Here is a 14,400-nt window from a genome sequence, read left to right as displayed (position 1 = left end):
CAAAGCGAACCACAGCATCTACAGATCTTTGAAATTCGAGTGGTCTATTTAATAAGAATTTCCAGTTACAAGCTGAAACTAGCAAGATTCTCAAATAAGTAAAGATATGCACATTTGATACCTCTTTATCAGAGATTACATATGTATCTGGATTTGGAGAATCTGGTGCCACATTTCATATTAAATGATTTGGAAAGACTGGTCTTCAGACCCAGGTCAACCATAAAAGTATTGAAAACACATGAAAGTATCTCCAGCCCGTTAGCAGTTTTAGCGAAAAGAACTGCATTGTCTGCGTTCAAAAGAACCAGGACAAAGCAGGAGTCAAATTTAACCAAACCTCTTCTTCTTTTACACAGGAATACTTCCAAGGCGTTAATATAACGTAAAAAGAGGAAAGGTGCTATAACGCACCCTTAGCAAACCCCAACAGAAGCATTTATTATAGGAGATAGGGCACACTGTGTGCTATAATGGATCTTAGCAGTTATATGCCAGTGTATCCTCGGAAGCAGATTAACAATAGCACTATCACACCCTATTTTTTCCATGATAACCCACAACTTAAGCCTTTGCATGGTATCAAAAGCACAAGTGAGATCCATACCTGCTAAAAGCATACTTTCTCCCTTGACTCTAAGATATTTTTATGTGATAAGGTAAAGGTAAAGGCTTTGGTCCACAGTGCCAACTCCTGAGCGGAACCCTAATTGCACGTCAGACAGAACCCTATTCTCATGTGCGGATTCATCAAGTTTTGACAAAACCACCCTTCCCAAAATTTAAGTGTTGTCCAGCAATGAATTAGGATGGTAGCAGCTTGGCAGCGCTTTATCTCCCTTTTTAAATATGGCACAACTACGACCTCCTGCCATGATGGGACCAGTAGTCCTGCTACAGCAGCTTTTAAATCTTTTGTGAAAATTGGGGCCCAAAAAAATTGATGCTCTTTAAATATATCGACTGGAATTCTGCCCAGGCCGTCCGGGTGCTTTCCCTGGGAGACTACTGTCAATGGTCAATTTCATGTCAGTAAAGCCAAACAACTGGCTCAAACACACCGCAACCTCATAATCATAGGCGGGTACATCATTGAGCTAAGGCCCCTGAGCCTGGCTATTCTGCAGAGCTGAGTATCTGACTGGTTCAAATCCAGGGCAGACTAAAATGGTAACAATTTCCGGGTCACTGAAGGGTCAGAGCAGAGCTCTGCCAGGACACTCAGTCATCCATGATATGCAGTTGAAATCTGAGCTGTGGTAGCCTCTAAGGGGAGTAGGAGAGCTTAAGCGTGCACCTCATTGGATGAAGTTTGCGGTCTTTCAAATGCGGTAGATGTGCAAAGATACAGTGTTGTTTTAGTCCTATAGCCTTTTCACACTGTATATTGTGAGCTGTATGTTAATGCACCGAGGATTCAGAACCTGACGACGGGCAATAATTCAAGCATGTAAATATATAAAAGATCGGTTCTTATGCCATATAGAGTGCCATGCACTCTGAAAAATTGCCACATTTAAGCTTTGCTTTACATACTTGGTGCTTACTCAATGCAAAGGCTTGATCTCTTTATTCCCGCTTTTGGGGTATTCAGGAGGGGAGCTTTCCTAATGCAAAAACGTAACGAAACAATGTAAATCTCCCATCATGAGCAGTGAAAGCTGCAGAGTTTAGGAAGAAAATATTTCTCTTTATAGAAACATTTTTTGTTTAAATCAACTAGCAATTATAGAAACAGTGCATGAATGAGTTAATTTAGTAACCCTGAAGCTAATGGTATAATAGTATCTGGAAGATGAAGGATGACAGACTGCATTTATTGGTCTGCTGGAGTGTCAATCACTGAGATGCCTGCAAAACAAAAGGGCTATAACAACTGATATGGTATAGAGAGATTTGGGATTTATCAAATGTGGCAGCCCACAAAAGCACCAATATGGATACATATTAGAATTTTACTCATGATGAAAAATAAATCCCTCCTTTAAGGCTAAAAACATTTAGCTAGATATTTTGTTTTGCATCAATGTTCCTTTTCCATCAATAATGATGTTTCTAGACAACTAAGTTGAACAGCACGCCTGCTCCAAATGGTGCAGGCCTTCAGAAGACTACTTGTATATTTACATTTTCGCATCATCACATCTACCAAAGTCAATTGTACACCAGGTAAATAGACTTTAATACCTGCTAGGATAGAAAAATGCCACGTGTAGTGGATCCCTGCCCTTAGTGCCTCAGCTATAATGATGTCTGGATCCCTGGTGCTGATTTTTGTTGCCATTGGCAAACAGGGATATATGTATATGAACCATGACATAGGCCTGTCTCACTGACTGGGCTCTTGTTGGAAAAGTAGAGGTGCCCAAAGCACTGCCCTCATAGTTGTGAAAGGCTATTGCCTTTGCCAGGAGTTAAGCAGCACAAGTGCGGTGGTGGCAGCATACTGTGTAGTGACCAGTAGAAGTTAATAGGCCTTTTTACCTGTGTCACTGGAGTGAGGCCTACCGACTCATGCATGTACAGTTCCGCTGCTGTGTGCTCAACTCGCCCTTGGCTTACATCAAGCTAATATGTAGTGCTGTGCAGTGCTTATGTTGTATGCATGCGCTGGGTGTATGTGTAGCTGTGAATCGCACTATACATGGAAGATTCCGAGCTCCATTTTGGGAGACACAGGGCTTTCGGACGTATAGAAATCCACCCAGACAGATTTGTTGATTGCTGCATTGATATGGTCTGAGTGGTTCACTCACAAAAGGAAGGAGAGCCAGGATCTCCTGCACACTTCAAAAGGTGCTCTTTGATTCAGAAAAAGGTCATTTGAAGGGAGCCTGGGCACATTTAAGGAGGGTTGGGGCTAATAGGATAATAATCTAGAGTAAGGCCAAGGCCCTGGTGTAACCTTTAGATATACATATCTCTATGGCAAACATCCAGGTATGAACCTCTTAGTTATTCCCATGGCCTATATTGGCGGAAATCAGATTTGGAGTCGATCCTGTTGTGACAGATTGCCTTTTTCAGGAAGGATAGGGAAGCAAAAAAAAAGAAGGCACTTCAAAAGGAAGCAGACTCCCAAAACAAATGTCAAAGACTCAGATACTAAATCACATTTAGTGTCTGGAAATAGACTATATGAAGGGGAGTTCAAGGCCCCCAAAACTGTCAACTGTCAAGCAGCCAGATAGACTGTGCGAGGGGGGACGCTCTGCAAGACCTCTGCCTGTGACCAGAGATGGAGGCTAAGGTTGGTCAGTCTCTCAGCGGGGTGAGGGGACATTAGCCAGGGACATCCAAGTCCACATTTTCAAGGAGCCTGGAGCACCAGTGCATTCCTGCTTGCTAAGACCAGTGACCCTGTGAGGAAGAGGAGTGAGCTGGAGGGAGCAAAATCCAGTGAACGATTCTGGCAAGTGGATCCCTGTTTAAAGTAATGAGGAGATGGGTGCTCCCCCGATCAGTTTGTTGACCCTGTTCAGGTTCAATTCTGGGGAGAGGAGTTGGCCTAACAGCTAGGGTGGTCAACCTCGAATCTGGGGAACTGGGTTCGAGTCTCGGCAATGATGCTGAACATCCTCTGATTCTGGGCAAATCACTTAATCTCCCTGTGCCTAACAAAAATAATGTATCCTCTAGTAATGCAACTGGTGCTATGTAAAGCGCTCTGATACCCGATTCGGGTCAAGTTTGCGCTAAATAAAACTCCCATATGCCAGAAGAGGCTACCATGAAGTAAGCTGTGTCATAAAAGCTAATATTTGACAGGATAATCATTTATTGCAGCTATCAAACATATTTTGAGTTGTGAGCCTGAGTTCACCCTGTTTGTCTAACCGACCCCCCCCCACCACACCCCCTCCCCCCAAAAGGCCTTCGACCGATCAACGCAAGCTACCACTGTGACTAAAGTGTTGAAGGAGTACTTAGCCCAATTGCCCAGGATTCAGAGTAGGTTGGGCCATCAGGAGAAAATGGTGTCAACCCACACCATTGGGCCCAGTAGCTCCTGCTTATCCTGTGGTCCTCTGAAGGGGATTTTGACAATATCCATAGGGATTCTATCACAGAATAATTTCAAAACCCTGTCACTTACCAAGTAATTAATTATGTAAAACCGGTCATATTCCCTATTCTTTGAATTAATTTTACGATGCTGCTTCTTTCTCATGTGATCCTTTAAAGTGGTTTTATCACGGAATAGTCTTTCACAGTACAAGCACTGCAAGCTGAAAATGAAACATAAGTAAAAATTAATCAATTTTCAGCATTGCTACCATCAATATTTTAAGTTGCATCATTACAAAAAGGTTTGGAATGCTTTTAAAAGGAAAACCATTACAAAGGTGGTATTTATTATAGGACTATGTAAAAATATGACTTACTCGGTGAAGTTTGTCCTCCACCTGACATGTCATCTGAACTACGGTTCTGTAGGAGAAGATCATGGAGGTTCACATATGCAACACCTGCACCAAACATGCAGAAAGTGCCCCATGGTCATGTTGCCGGCACCAGTCACATCATAGGTTAGATTTTTGATTACGAAATTATTAAAGCAAACTCAGGCCTCACCAAAGAGATGTGGGTTGGCTTTTACATCCATTAAGAGACATCATAACTTGAGGTAATTAGACTAGGTCATGGCATTCTTCCCCGATATGTGCGTCTATTCTTGATTCTCATCTCCAGAATAAAATGCTGTGAAATAACTAATGTGACTGCCAAGCAGCATCCATATGCAAAAGAGAGTGTACTGAAGAACAACTACCCCGTAGTTTTGTACTTTCCGGGATCTGATCTGTTTGTATGGATACCTCTATAGTATACAGCATGGAGAAAGTCAGTTGCCTGTAGTTACTATGAAAAAACATACCAACACCAACAGATACTTGCATGTGTCACCAGAGACTGAAGTGGTCAAACACCAGCACACATCCACTTAAGAAGTTAGAAGGGCAACAACAATATATTGCAGCAATGTGGTACTTCACACTCACATTGGAGCAAGCAGATAAACTTCGAGAATAACATGAAAGTGACAGCCCTTTGAGACAACTACTACAGGTGAAGTATTGGGATGAAAACCCCTGCATTAGACCCAGGCAGATATATTTTCACCCACAAAGGGAAGCCAGAGAACACCATCAAAGCTCACTCCATTAACAATTGGGGAGGAGTGGGTGGAATGAAAAGCTCAATCAGGGACCTATTCTGGCTATGACAGAGATACTGGGTGCAAAGTTGTGCTCTCATTCGTTCCCAACCCATCCTAGACATTCTGACTCCAACCCCAGCAACAAAGGAAAGCAGTTTTCACTGTGACAGAGAGGATATCTCACATGAATAGGGGAGGTGCTATTACAGCTTCACATCCCTTCCAGGTAGAAGACATTAGACATCTTCGATGTAGGGTACTGGGAACGTTTGAAGTAGTCCAAATAGAAAGTTCTGTGAAACAGGGGGTCTCCAACCTTTTCTGAAGTAAGAGCTACTTTTGGGCAATGAAAAAAATCCTGAGCTACTAGGTTTGGTGTTGTGGTAGGGAAAGCATCAGAAAAGATTACCTTAGTTGTTGGGATATAAAATTATATGTACTCATGATTGGCCCACTATGTACCATACAACTGTATATGCATATGAATAACCATATAGTATCACGTAATATATGTATGCTTTACGATTGATTCATGCAGACCTATTTAGACCTATTGATATAACTGCGGCCATCTTGTTTCGTTTACCCGTGTTCATGTACTGCTTCCCAGAAGTCACATGAGTTAGTTCTTGGTACGAAACCATGTTGACTTGCTTAGCCTCCTTCTCTGATCTTTTGTGTGTAGCTCAGGGAAACCCAAGGTCACACCTGCCCCCCTTGTGGGATGCGTGCATTCTAGCAGAGCCCGTTCTTGTACTCCCCGGGCTCTAGATAGACAAGAGGGCACCTCACCGACCTGCCCCCGGAATAGCTCCGGCCTAGCTACTAGCAATCAATAGTGCTTTATATGGGTCTTCCTGCTGGCTCACTGACAACTTGCATTTTTCCTTGTAGGGTGTTAACCTGAGTGTGTGAAAACGTATATATGCTTTGTATCACTTGTACGTAGCCAGTCTCCTCTGCGCACCTCTATGGGTCGTGTAGACCGAGGCTCCCCTGCCAGGGCTTGCATTTGATTGAATAAACAATTCGACCTTCTCCATTGCCGACTGCCTTATTATTCTTTTATGTTATATATGGGCTATTGGTAAGTATAGTCCGGTCTTGTAAAATTCGACTCCTTCATAGTAGCCACACTATGCAAGATTGCCAAAAGTGATCACCTCAGTGCATCACAAGGGTTGCCAACAATAATGTAAAAAAAAGGATTTGTAGCTTTGAAATACCTTTACATGAGTAATACATAACAGTCATAGCTGAAATGCCCAGTGAATCAAGTTAATAATATTATTACTAGGTCTCCCCATCGCCACATGATTTATTACTCAAATATCAGCTTTAATTATATTTTGGAAATTCAACCATTATTCTCCAAACATCAGCTTATGAGTCCTGGAAATTTACACATGTTCGTCTCAATTACACACTTTTTAATGTTGGTATTCATAAATTAAATCAACAAAGCTTCTAATTTAGGAGGCTGAGCTGCACATAGGAGAGCTACTTGCATGCAGCTGGACAGCTACCAGTAACTCACAAGATACTCGCTGGAGATGCCTGCTGTAAAAGGGGCCGGGGATAGGGTACGAGAGCAGTTAGGATTGGGTGTAGGAAATTCTTCAATCACTGACTAGTGCACAGAATAATAATGTCACTTCACCACCACCTTGTCAGAGCATTCTTGGGACTGGGCAGATAATGCCTGGAAAGTAGAAGACTTTGCCTGAAAGCAAGAAAGCCCAAGGAATACAAATTCCTGCGGCATTTAAAGATGGAAACTGCTCTCCAGAGGCCAAGTTGTTGGCCCGTTATCAGCTAAAAGGACATAAACAGTAAGTAGAAGGACTCCTGGACCCCAACAAACCTTGGTGTCTTCTCTGGACATGATCCTGCCGCAGCCCGGGATGGAAAGATACTTGGTGCCTACAAGCCTACCAGGACAAGCCAAGGGAAATTGGAATTGATCAAGAGGAACTTTGCCAGAAGTAGGAGAAAAGTGGCACTTAGTCATTTTCAACACCTCTGGAGTACCTGGACAAGGTGCGGAGGCTTTCAGCCGAGAGGGTGAACCCACCAAATGGAAGAAAAACAGTCATGGCCCACTCAGTGGGTTTAGCAACACTAAAAAACTGGTTCAGCATGGCAGTGTGGCAAAGATATTTGGCCTCTTGGATAACTGCTTGGCTAGAGGTTCCAGCCTTGCAGAAATGGTTTATTTTGAGAACCAAAAAAAGTGACTAATCAAAATATGAATCTTTGAACCAGCATGAGGCAACAAATTTATCCCAGCAATGAAGCAACTGTGGGGACTATGACATCCAGCTTTGTCCTGCTCGAAGCTTTGCAACCAAAATCAACGGCTTCAGCAGGAGCTCAATGATGCTGTAGTAGACTCTGAAGGACCTTATAAGGGTTCAGTGTTGCCCTTCTGAAGATTAAGATCCAAGATAAAAAACTTTGACTGCTGTGACCAGCTTTGTATAGCTGACCTCCAATCCTCACGGTGGGCCTGAAATCACTGCTAGAACCTAGTCAACCACAAACTGGGAATTTACAATGGTGCTATACCATTTGTAGGTGCATTATGCCTTAAAACTCTGAAGAAAATCATGTTTCTGGTTGCCCTTATCCGATTTTAATAATTTTGGTGTCTTTTTGCCTATTACATTTTTCCCTATTTTCCAAAATTGGGTCGGACACTTTTATTATGACGTTCTAGACTTTAAAATTGTTGGTACTGTCTGAACTTAACACGTATTTCTGTAGGGAACTGCCTGCTATTTGTACAATAGTTAATCAAGGGTTGAGCTGAATATCAATGAGACTTGTGTTGAGACCTAACCAGGTTATGTTTATTAAGTTGTAAGAGTTTCCCTTACCAAATCAATAAACTACTTTCTTACACTGTTGTTCAGTAGTGGGACTGGACTCTGCCAGCAGTAACCACTCAGTTTTAACAGTGCAGAAATTAAGTCTCATTCCAGATTTAGAAGCATAAAGTACTTTTTGAGTGGCATAAAGTGCTTTTAAATCAGATATAAAAAAACATTTAATTATTTTTTTATCACATTCTTGCATCTTAATTTTTTGTAGGAACATGGGTTATCTCAGTAAGCTTAACCTTAGTAGAAATGAAGGCAATGTACAACGAAAGGAGGCTGAAGTTTGTATAAAAGGCAAATAAGGAGAACTTCAGGGAGAGACCCCCCAAGCACAGATCACTTCAGAAGAGAATGAGGACGAAGAAGCTGAAGAGGCATCAGTGCAGGGAGAGGATATGCCTCAAGAAGTAGCTTCAACTTTGTTATTCGGACTGGTAGGCAAGCCTGCTCTCGCACTTGGTCTCCATCAAAGTTAGAGGCTCAAACATTGGCATATCAGGGCAAGAAGGCAGAGAAGAACTTGAAATTTCATCTGGCTTCTCTTGCCCTGAAGGAGGAAAAGGCTGCCCTACCTGATGCGGAGAAAAAGGCAGCCTGGACCATGGAGGAGGGAAAGGCAGCCTGGACCATGGAGGAGGGAAAGGTCGAATTTGCACTTGATAATTTGAGGGTGGCAGCTGAGGACAAGAGGGCAGAGGAGAAGTAAACAACAGCAGCTCTGGCATTGGAGGAGAGGGGTTGTTCTTAGAGGAGTGGAAAACCACACTGGCCTATGACAGGAGGCAGTACAAGATGAACTCGGGGCCCAGGAGGGCATTAGAGTCTTTTGAGGATGGTGGCAGTGCCAATGTGTTATCCAGGAAGGGTTATTTACATTGTAGTCTTCCTAAGAGTATTGTGCCTAGCTATGTTGGTGAACATGGTATTGAAAAGTTGTTTGCTGCATACGAGAATACCTTGAAAATGTTAGAGCATTCCCTAGGGTCCCTTAGTTGGGAGGTGGACCCAGAATGTAAGCAGTTTTTTCCGAAGGGTACTAGGACCTACTTCCAGAGCATCAGAGTCTCTCTCATTGCTCTATGGGATATGTAAAAGCTGGATCCTGATGGTGGAAAAGCTAGCTTCCTCAGAATGTATATGCAGAGAGGGATATTTTGGGTAAAGAAATGTCCATTGTGGACAAGGGCGAGGGGGAAGCATGAATACCCTATTGCTATGGTTTCATTAGAGTGGGGGCCATAGCTGCCAAGAGAAAGGAAGCTGTCTGTCCCTGCTTACCTATAGAATTCATCCTTGCAGTGAACTACCCCAGCCTAGAGTGGGAACCAGTGGGTGAGAGCATCTAGGTTGACTACCACAGGTGTGAGAGTCCTGTTCATAAGTTTGGAGCTCTGGTACCCGAGTGGAACATAAGGGTATGAGGCATTGCCACCCGTAAATCTGTGGATTAGTGGATAAGAGGATACCTAAAACTGGCCTGGTGAGACCACTTACACCCATAAGGTGTTGCCTGTGTTGTCATAAAGACAGGCGACTTGAGACCAGGACCAGGCATACCAATGAATGTCACAGACACTGAGTGCCGCCCTTGATGAAATCTATGTGTACACACTGGAAGTCCTGGACTGCCAGGCAACTTTTCATACCCTGAGCTGAAGGAGTAGTCTCAGGTTGTTGCCTCTAAGATGGTGGCAGTGCAAGTGGAAGGAGGGCGTCAGCCAGGAGGGCGTCTGCAGCCTGACGCCCCGAGTTAGGAGGTCTGTAATGCCTCAGGGAGGTTCCTTATCCAGTGGTTTAGGGGCAGGATAGTTTGTTAAGTGCAAAGAAAGTCAGGAGTTGCCTGCAAAGCCTTTTCAGAAAACATTTGCGTGGGCCCAGTGGGAAAGGGAGTCTTAAACCCTGTGACTGACTTTGAAGGTTTAGCATGAGCGTGGTTAAAGGGTCACCACAGGCTGAAATTGAGGATTACCCAAGCGACTGGCTTTGAGCATTTATCTATAAGTGAAAGGCCAGTGGCCTTAAGCAGCAAAATGATGGTGGTCAGTTGTCTTTGTTGGTTTCCCTGTGAACAAAAATCAGACACAGGAAAGCAGAATGGGACATATACCCAGGTTGGCCATGGTGGTTCTTTTTGCAAACTGGGAGGGATTTAGAAATATGCTGAGGAGTGGTGTGTGTAGGAAATCTACCTTTTCACATTGTTTACCCAATTTTTTCACCTCCTATGGGCAATATTTTTGCTAGTATTTGGACTCTGTGCCATCCAGTGCCTCAGTGTGTGTGTCTCTAATATAATACCGTTAAAATAGTTTTTACCTGTCTAACGTCCTTCTAAGGCCATGGTAGATGTCGCAGAATATGCATCTATGGTATGAAAGTTTAATGTCATGTGGACTGCACTTTGTCGGTGAGTAGGGCGGTGGCAGAGCCCTGTTGCCGCTGATCACGCTACCAGCCAGTTCACTTTAATGTTTTTAACTTGTGGATTGGAGACTGTGCTAACATAGCGGTGCTTAGCTCTGGCACCGAGTTTTTTAAAAACTTTATTTTAAATTTCAGTTTGGGGGCACTCTTACCTGGAGGCTTTTGTCCTGGGCTCAATCATCACTCCTACCCGCCCTGGTCCGATGAGGTAACCAGTACCGTTGTGTGGAGGGCGGGGTAGGGAGAGCCAGGCACTTTCAGGGGGCCGGTTAGTGGTCTAGCTGTTGGAGCAAGCAGGCATAAAGGAAGGCGACGCGGAGGGTACGATGCGGTGAGTAGGGCGGTGGCAGAGCCCTGTTGACGCTGATCACGTTACCGGCCAGTTTACTTTACAATTTTTAACTTGTGGATTGGAGATTGTGCTAACATAGCGTTGCTTAGCTCTGGCACCGAGTTTTTTAAAAACTTTATTTTAAATTTCAGTTTGGGGGCAATCTTACCTGGAGGCATGTGTCCTGGGCTCAATCGTCACTCCTACCCACCCTGGTCCGATGCGGTAACCAGTACCGTAGCACGAAGGGCGGGGGAGGGAGAGCCAGGCACTTCCAGGGGGGCTGGTTAGCGGTCTAGCTGTTGGAGCAGGCACGTATAAAGGAAGGCGACGCCCTGGGTGCGATGTGGTGCGTAGGGCAGTGGCAGAGCCCTGTTGCCACTGATCACGCTACTGGCCTGTTCACTTTACTGTTTTTAACTTGTGGATTGGAGACTGTGCTAACATAGCGGTGCATAGCTCTGGCACCAAGTTTTTTAAAAACGTTATTTTAATTTTCAGTTTGGGGGCAATCTTACCTGGAGGCTTGTGTCCTGGGCTCAATCGTCACTCCTACCCCGCCCTGGTCCGAAGCGGTAACCAGTACCGTTGCGCAGAGGGCGGGGTAGGGAGAGCCAGGCACTTCCAGGTGGCTGGTTAGCGGTCTAGCTTTTGGAACAGGCAGCTATTTCTTGAGTTATCCCAGCGACCGTGCCGTGCCAAAGGCAAGCCCGTCTGCGCCCGTCCGCGGCCTGGGGCCAGAGCCTCTGGTCGTGGCAGAGTCGAATACCCTTATGGTCGTCAGGAACTTTATAATCTTTGCCCCCATACCAAGGACGGTTCCAAACACAGTATTGCGGGTAACAGCAAAAGGGTGGCTGTAGTTTCTGCCCATTCACTTTAGGAGGAGTGAGAGAGGAGGAGGAGGTTACTAGTAAGCTCACCTGTGGTTTACTGAACTGCCGGTCCCTTCGGAAAGACAGACTGAAAGTCTATGACCAGCTGGTAGACGGTCAGTTTGATTTAGTGTTTCTCACTGAGACCTGGCTGGATGAGGAGTCAGCCCCTGACATTTTAGAGGCGGTTCCTAAGGGCTATGCGATTAGCCGAATAGATAGAAGGGTCGGTAGGGGGGCGGAATATCGATTATTTATAAACACCCCATTCAATGCACTCTGGAAGATATCAACCTGATTGATAGTGAGGCGGGAGCCTTTACGATTAAGGTGGACCAGAGTTACATAGTAAAGGGGGTCCTAATGTATAGACCACCTGGCCATTCCAAGGGCTTTTCGGCAAGCTTGCTGGAATATCTTATTCAACCGGCACTGCGATATGAGAAATTCATGGCGCTCGGGGACCTCAACTTGCACTTTGAGGATAGCGCCTGCACCACGGCCACTGAACTCTGTCAAGAAATGGCCACACTGCAACTTAGGCTCAGATCCAACTCCCCTACCCACACAAAGGGTCATCTGCTGGACGCCCTGTTTGCGAATTGGGAAGACATCGTAGTCTACCCCCCTATTTCTGTCACATGGACAGATCCCTCCCTGGTCCCCTTTGCGATAATACGACCTGGATCTAAGCGACGAGAGACTTGTAATAAGACAATAGTTTGCCGGAGACGGGGGGGCTTTTTGCCGGGACTTTTTAGTAATGCCCTGATTCAGGGGGCCCTCCTGGTGGTAAAAATGCCAAAGCGGCATGTAAGAACTTGAAGAGATGGATTAAAGAGGCTCTGGACTGCACTGCCCCCTGGGCACAGAGGAAACCGGGCAGAGCTCAGAAATCTGCCCCATGGTACTCAGACGCCTTGAGAGCAGCGAAAGCTGAGTGCAAACGATTGGAAATGCATTGGTGGGCAGATTTCTCAGAACAGGGGAAAGAGCAATACAAAGAGGCACTTAGGAAGTACTATAGACTAATTAGAAGGGCCAAAGCCGTTCCCTATCTGGAGAGAACCAACTCAGCCAGCAACTCTACGCGGGAGCTATTTAAGGTCTATAAGGAGATATCCTCCCTTACTACTTTAACTGCACCAGCTGTGGGCTCAGAGGAGCTTTGTAATCGGATAACCGAGTTCTTCTCCGATAAAGTGGAGAAAATGTACTCCACCTTCCCTGAATCAGGCAGAGTGGGAGAGGAAGGGACGGAGGAGAGAGAACTTGCGGAGGAGGGAGAGGGGGTGAAGACATTTTTGATGCCCCTCCCGGAACAGCTAATTAAAATCTGCCGCAGCATCAAGTCCAGATCCCCCAGGGACCCGGGACCACCACCGAAAAGGCTGAGAGGGAATTTGGAGTGCCTGGAGCCCTATATAAGACATCTGGTGGAGACATCTTTTAGGACTTGTAGAGTACCCAGCTGCTGGAAGGAAGCTGTGGTCCTGCCGCTCCCTAAGAAACCGCATATTGGTCTAGACCAACTACACAATTTACGACCAATCTCACTTTTGCCGTACTTTGTGAAGTTGTCAGAAAAAGTGGTGAATGATCAACTAACGGCATACATTGGGGAATGTGGTCTCCTTCACCCCACCCAGTCTGGTTTTCGAGGACGGTACTCTACTGAATCTGCTCTGCTCTGCTCTTCGCCACCGAATCCATCAGGCAATTTGTGGACGCTGGTCAAACGGCGGCCTTGATCCTGCTGGATCTACGTGCCGCCTTTGACACTGTGGCTCACCACACGCTGGTGCAATGCCTGAGAAATGGAGGGGTGTCGGGTAGCGCCCTGAGCTGGCTAAAATCTTTTTTGTCTGGGTGCTGCTTCCAGGTGAGACAGGGTGATCACAACTCTAGAGTCATCAAGCTGAGTCAGGGAGTGCCGCAGGGATCGACCCTATCCCCGACCTTGTTCAATCTTTATGCAGCTCCAGTAGCGGAGATTGTGGATGGGTTTGGGATCAGGGTCATATCCTATGCTGATGACACTCAGCTGGTGTTCTCCCTGACCCAGGCACCTGAGAAGGCTGCCTCCAACTTCATTGCATGCCTGCAAGAACTGGCTGCATGGATGGCAAAGAACTGCCTGAATTTGAATGGCAACAAGATGGAGGTGCTTGTGTGGGTAGGGCACCGAGGGTGTGGTCCTCGGCATGTTGGCCCCAGAATCTGGGGAAGACACCCACAACCTGTGTGCAGGCAAAAAATTTGGGAGTATGGCTAGACACAAACCTCTCTTTTGACTATCAAACCAGGGGGGTGGCAGGCGCCTGATTTGGGGTCCTGAATGTCCTGCGGAAAACTCTGGAGGTATTGCCCACGACGGCCAGGAAGACCATGGTCCATGCCTTGATGACGTCGCGCCTGGATTATGGCAACATTCCCTATGTAGGTGCGACAACCAAATGTATGCTCCGTCTTCAGGGAGTACAGAATGCGGCAGCGCGCTTAGTCCTGAGGCGCCCAAGAAGGTCGTCTGCGAGGGCAGCTCGAGCGGCACTACACTCGCTCCCGATAAAGGAAAAAGTCATATTTAAGGCACTCTGTGTCTGTCACCGGATCCTGCAGGGGAGTGCTCCATCATACCTGTCTGATCTATTGACCCCCTATGTCCCCACATGTCAGCTGAGATCGGATGGAGTGGGTCTGGTGTGTGTGTACCCGTTGTCAAGAGAGCTA

The 14,400-nt window shown here is 45.7% G+C and overlaps 1 protein-coding gene across 1 annotated transcript in view; it reads right to left on the bottom strand.

Annotated features, from left to right (window-relative positions):
* The window catches only part of ZNF277 (zinc finger protein 277), a 602,005-nt gene that overhangs the window by 233,569 nt on the left and 354,036 nt on the right, over positions 1-14,400 (bottom strand). The window contains exon 7 of the mRNA XM_086919306.1: positions 4,097-4,229. Within this exon, the coding sequence (XP_086775432.1) occupies positions 4,097-4,229 (133 nt within the window). The remainder of the gene's footprint in view (positions 1-4,096; positions 4,230-14,400) is intronic.

The sequence above is a fragment of the Lissotriton vulgaris genome, chromosome 1_1 (genome assembly GCF_964263255.1).
Source record: "Lissotriton vulgaris chromosome 1_1, aLisVul1.2, whole genome shotgun sequence".
Taxonomy (NCBI): Eukaryota; Metazoa; Chordata; class Amphibia; order Caudata; family Salamandridae; genus Lissotriton; species Lissotriton vulgaris.
This window is presented reverse-complemented; position numbering and strand designations above follow the sequence as displayed.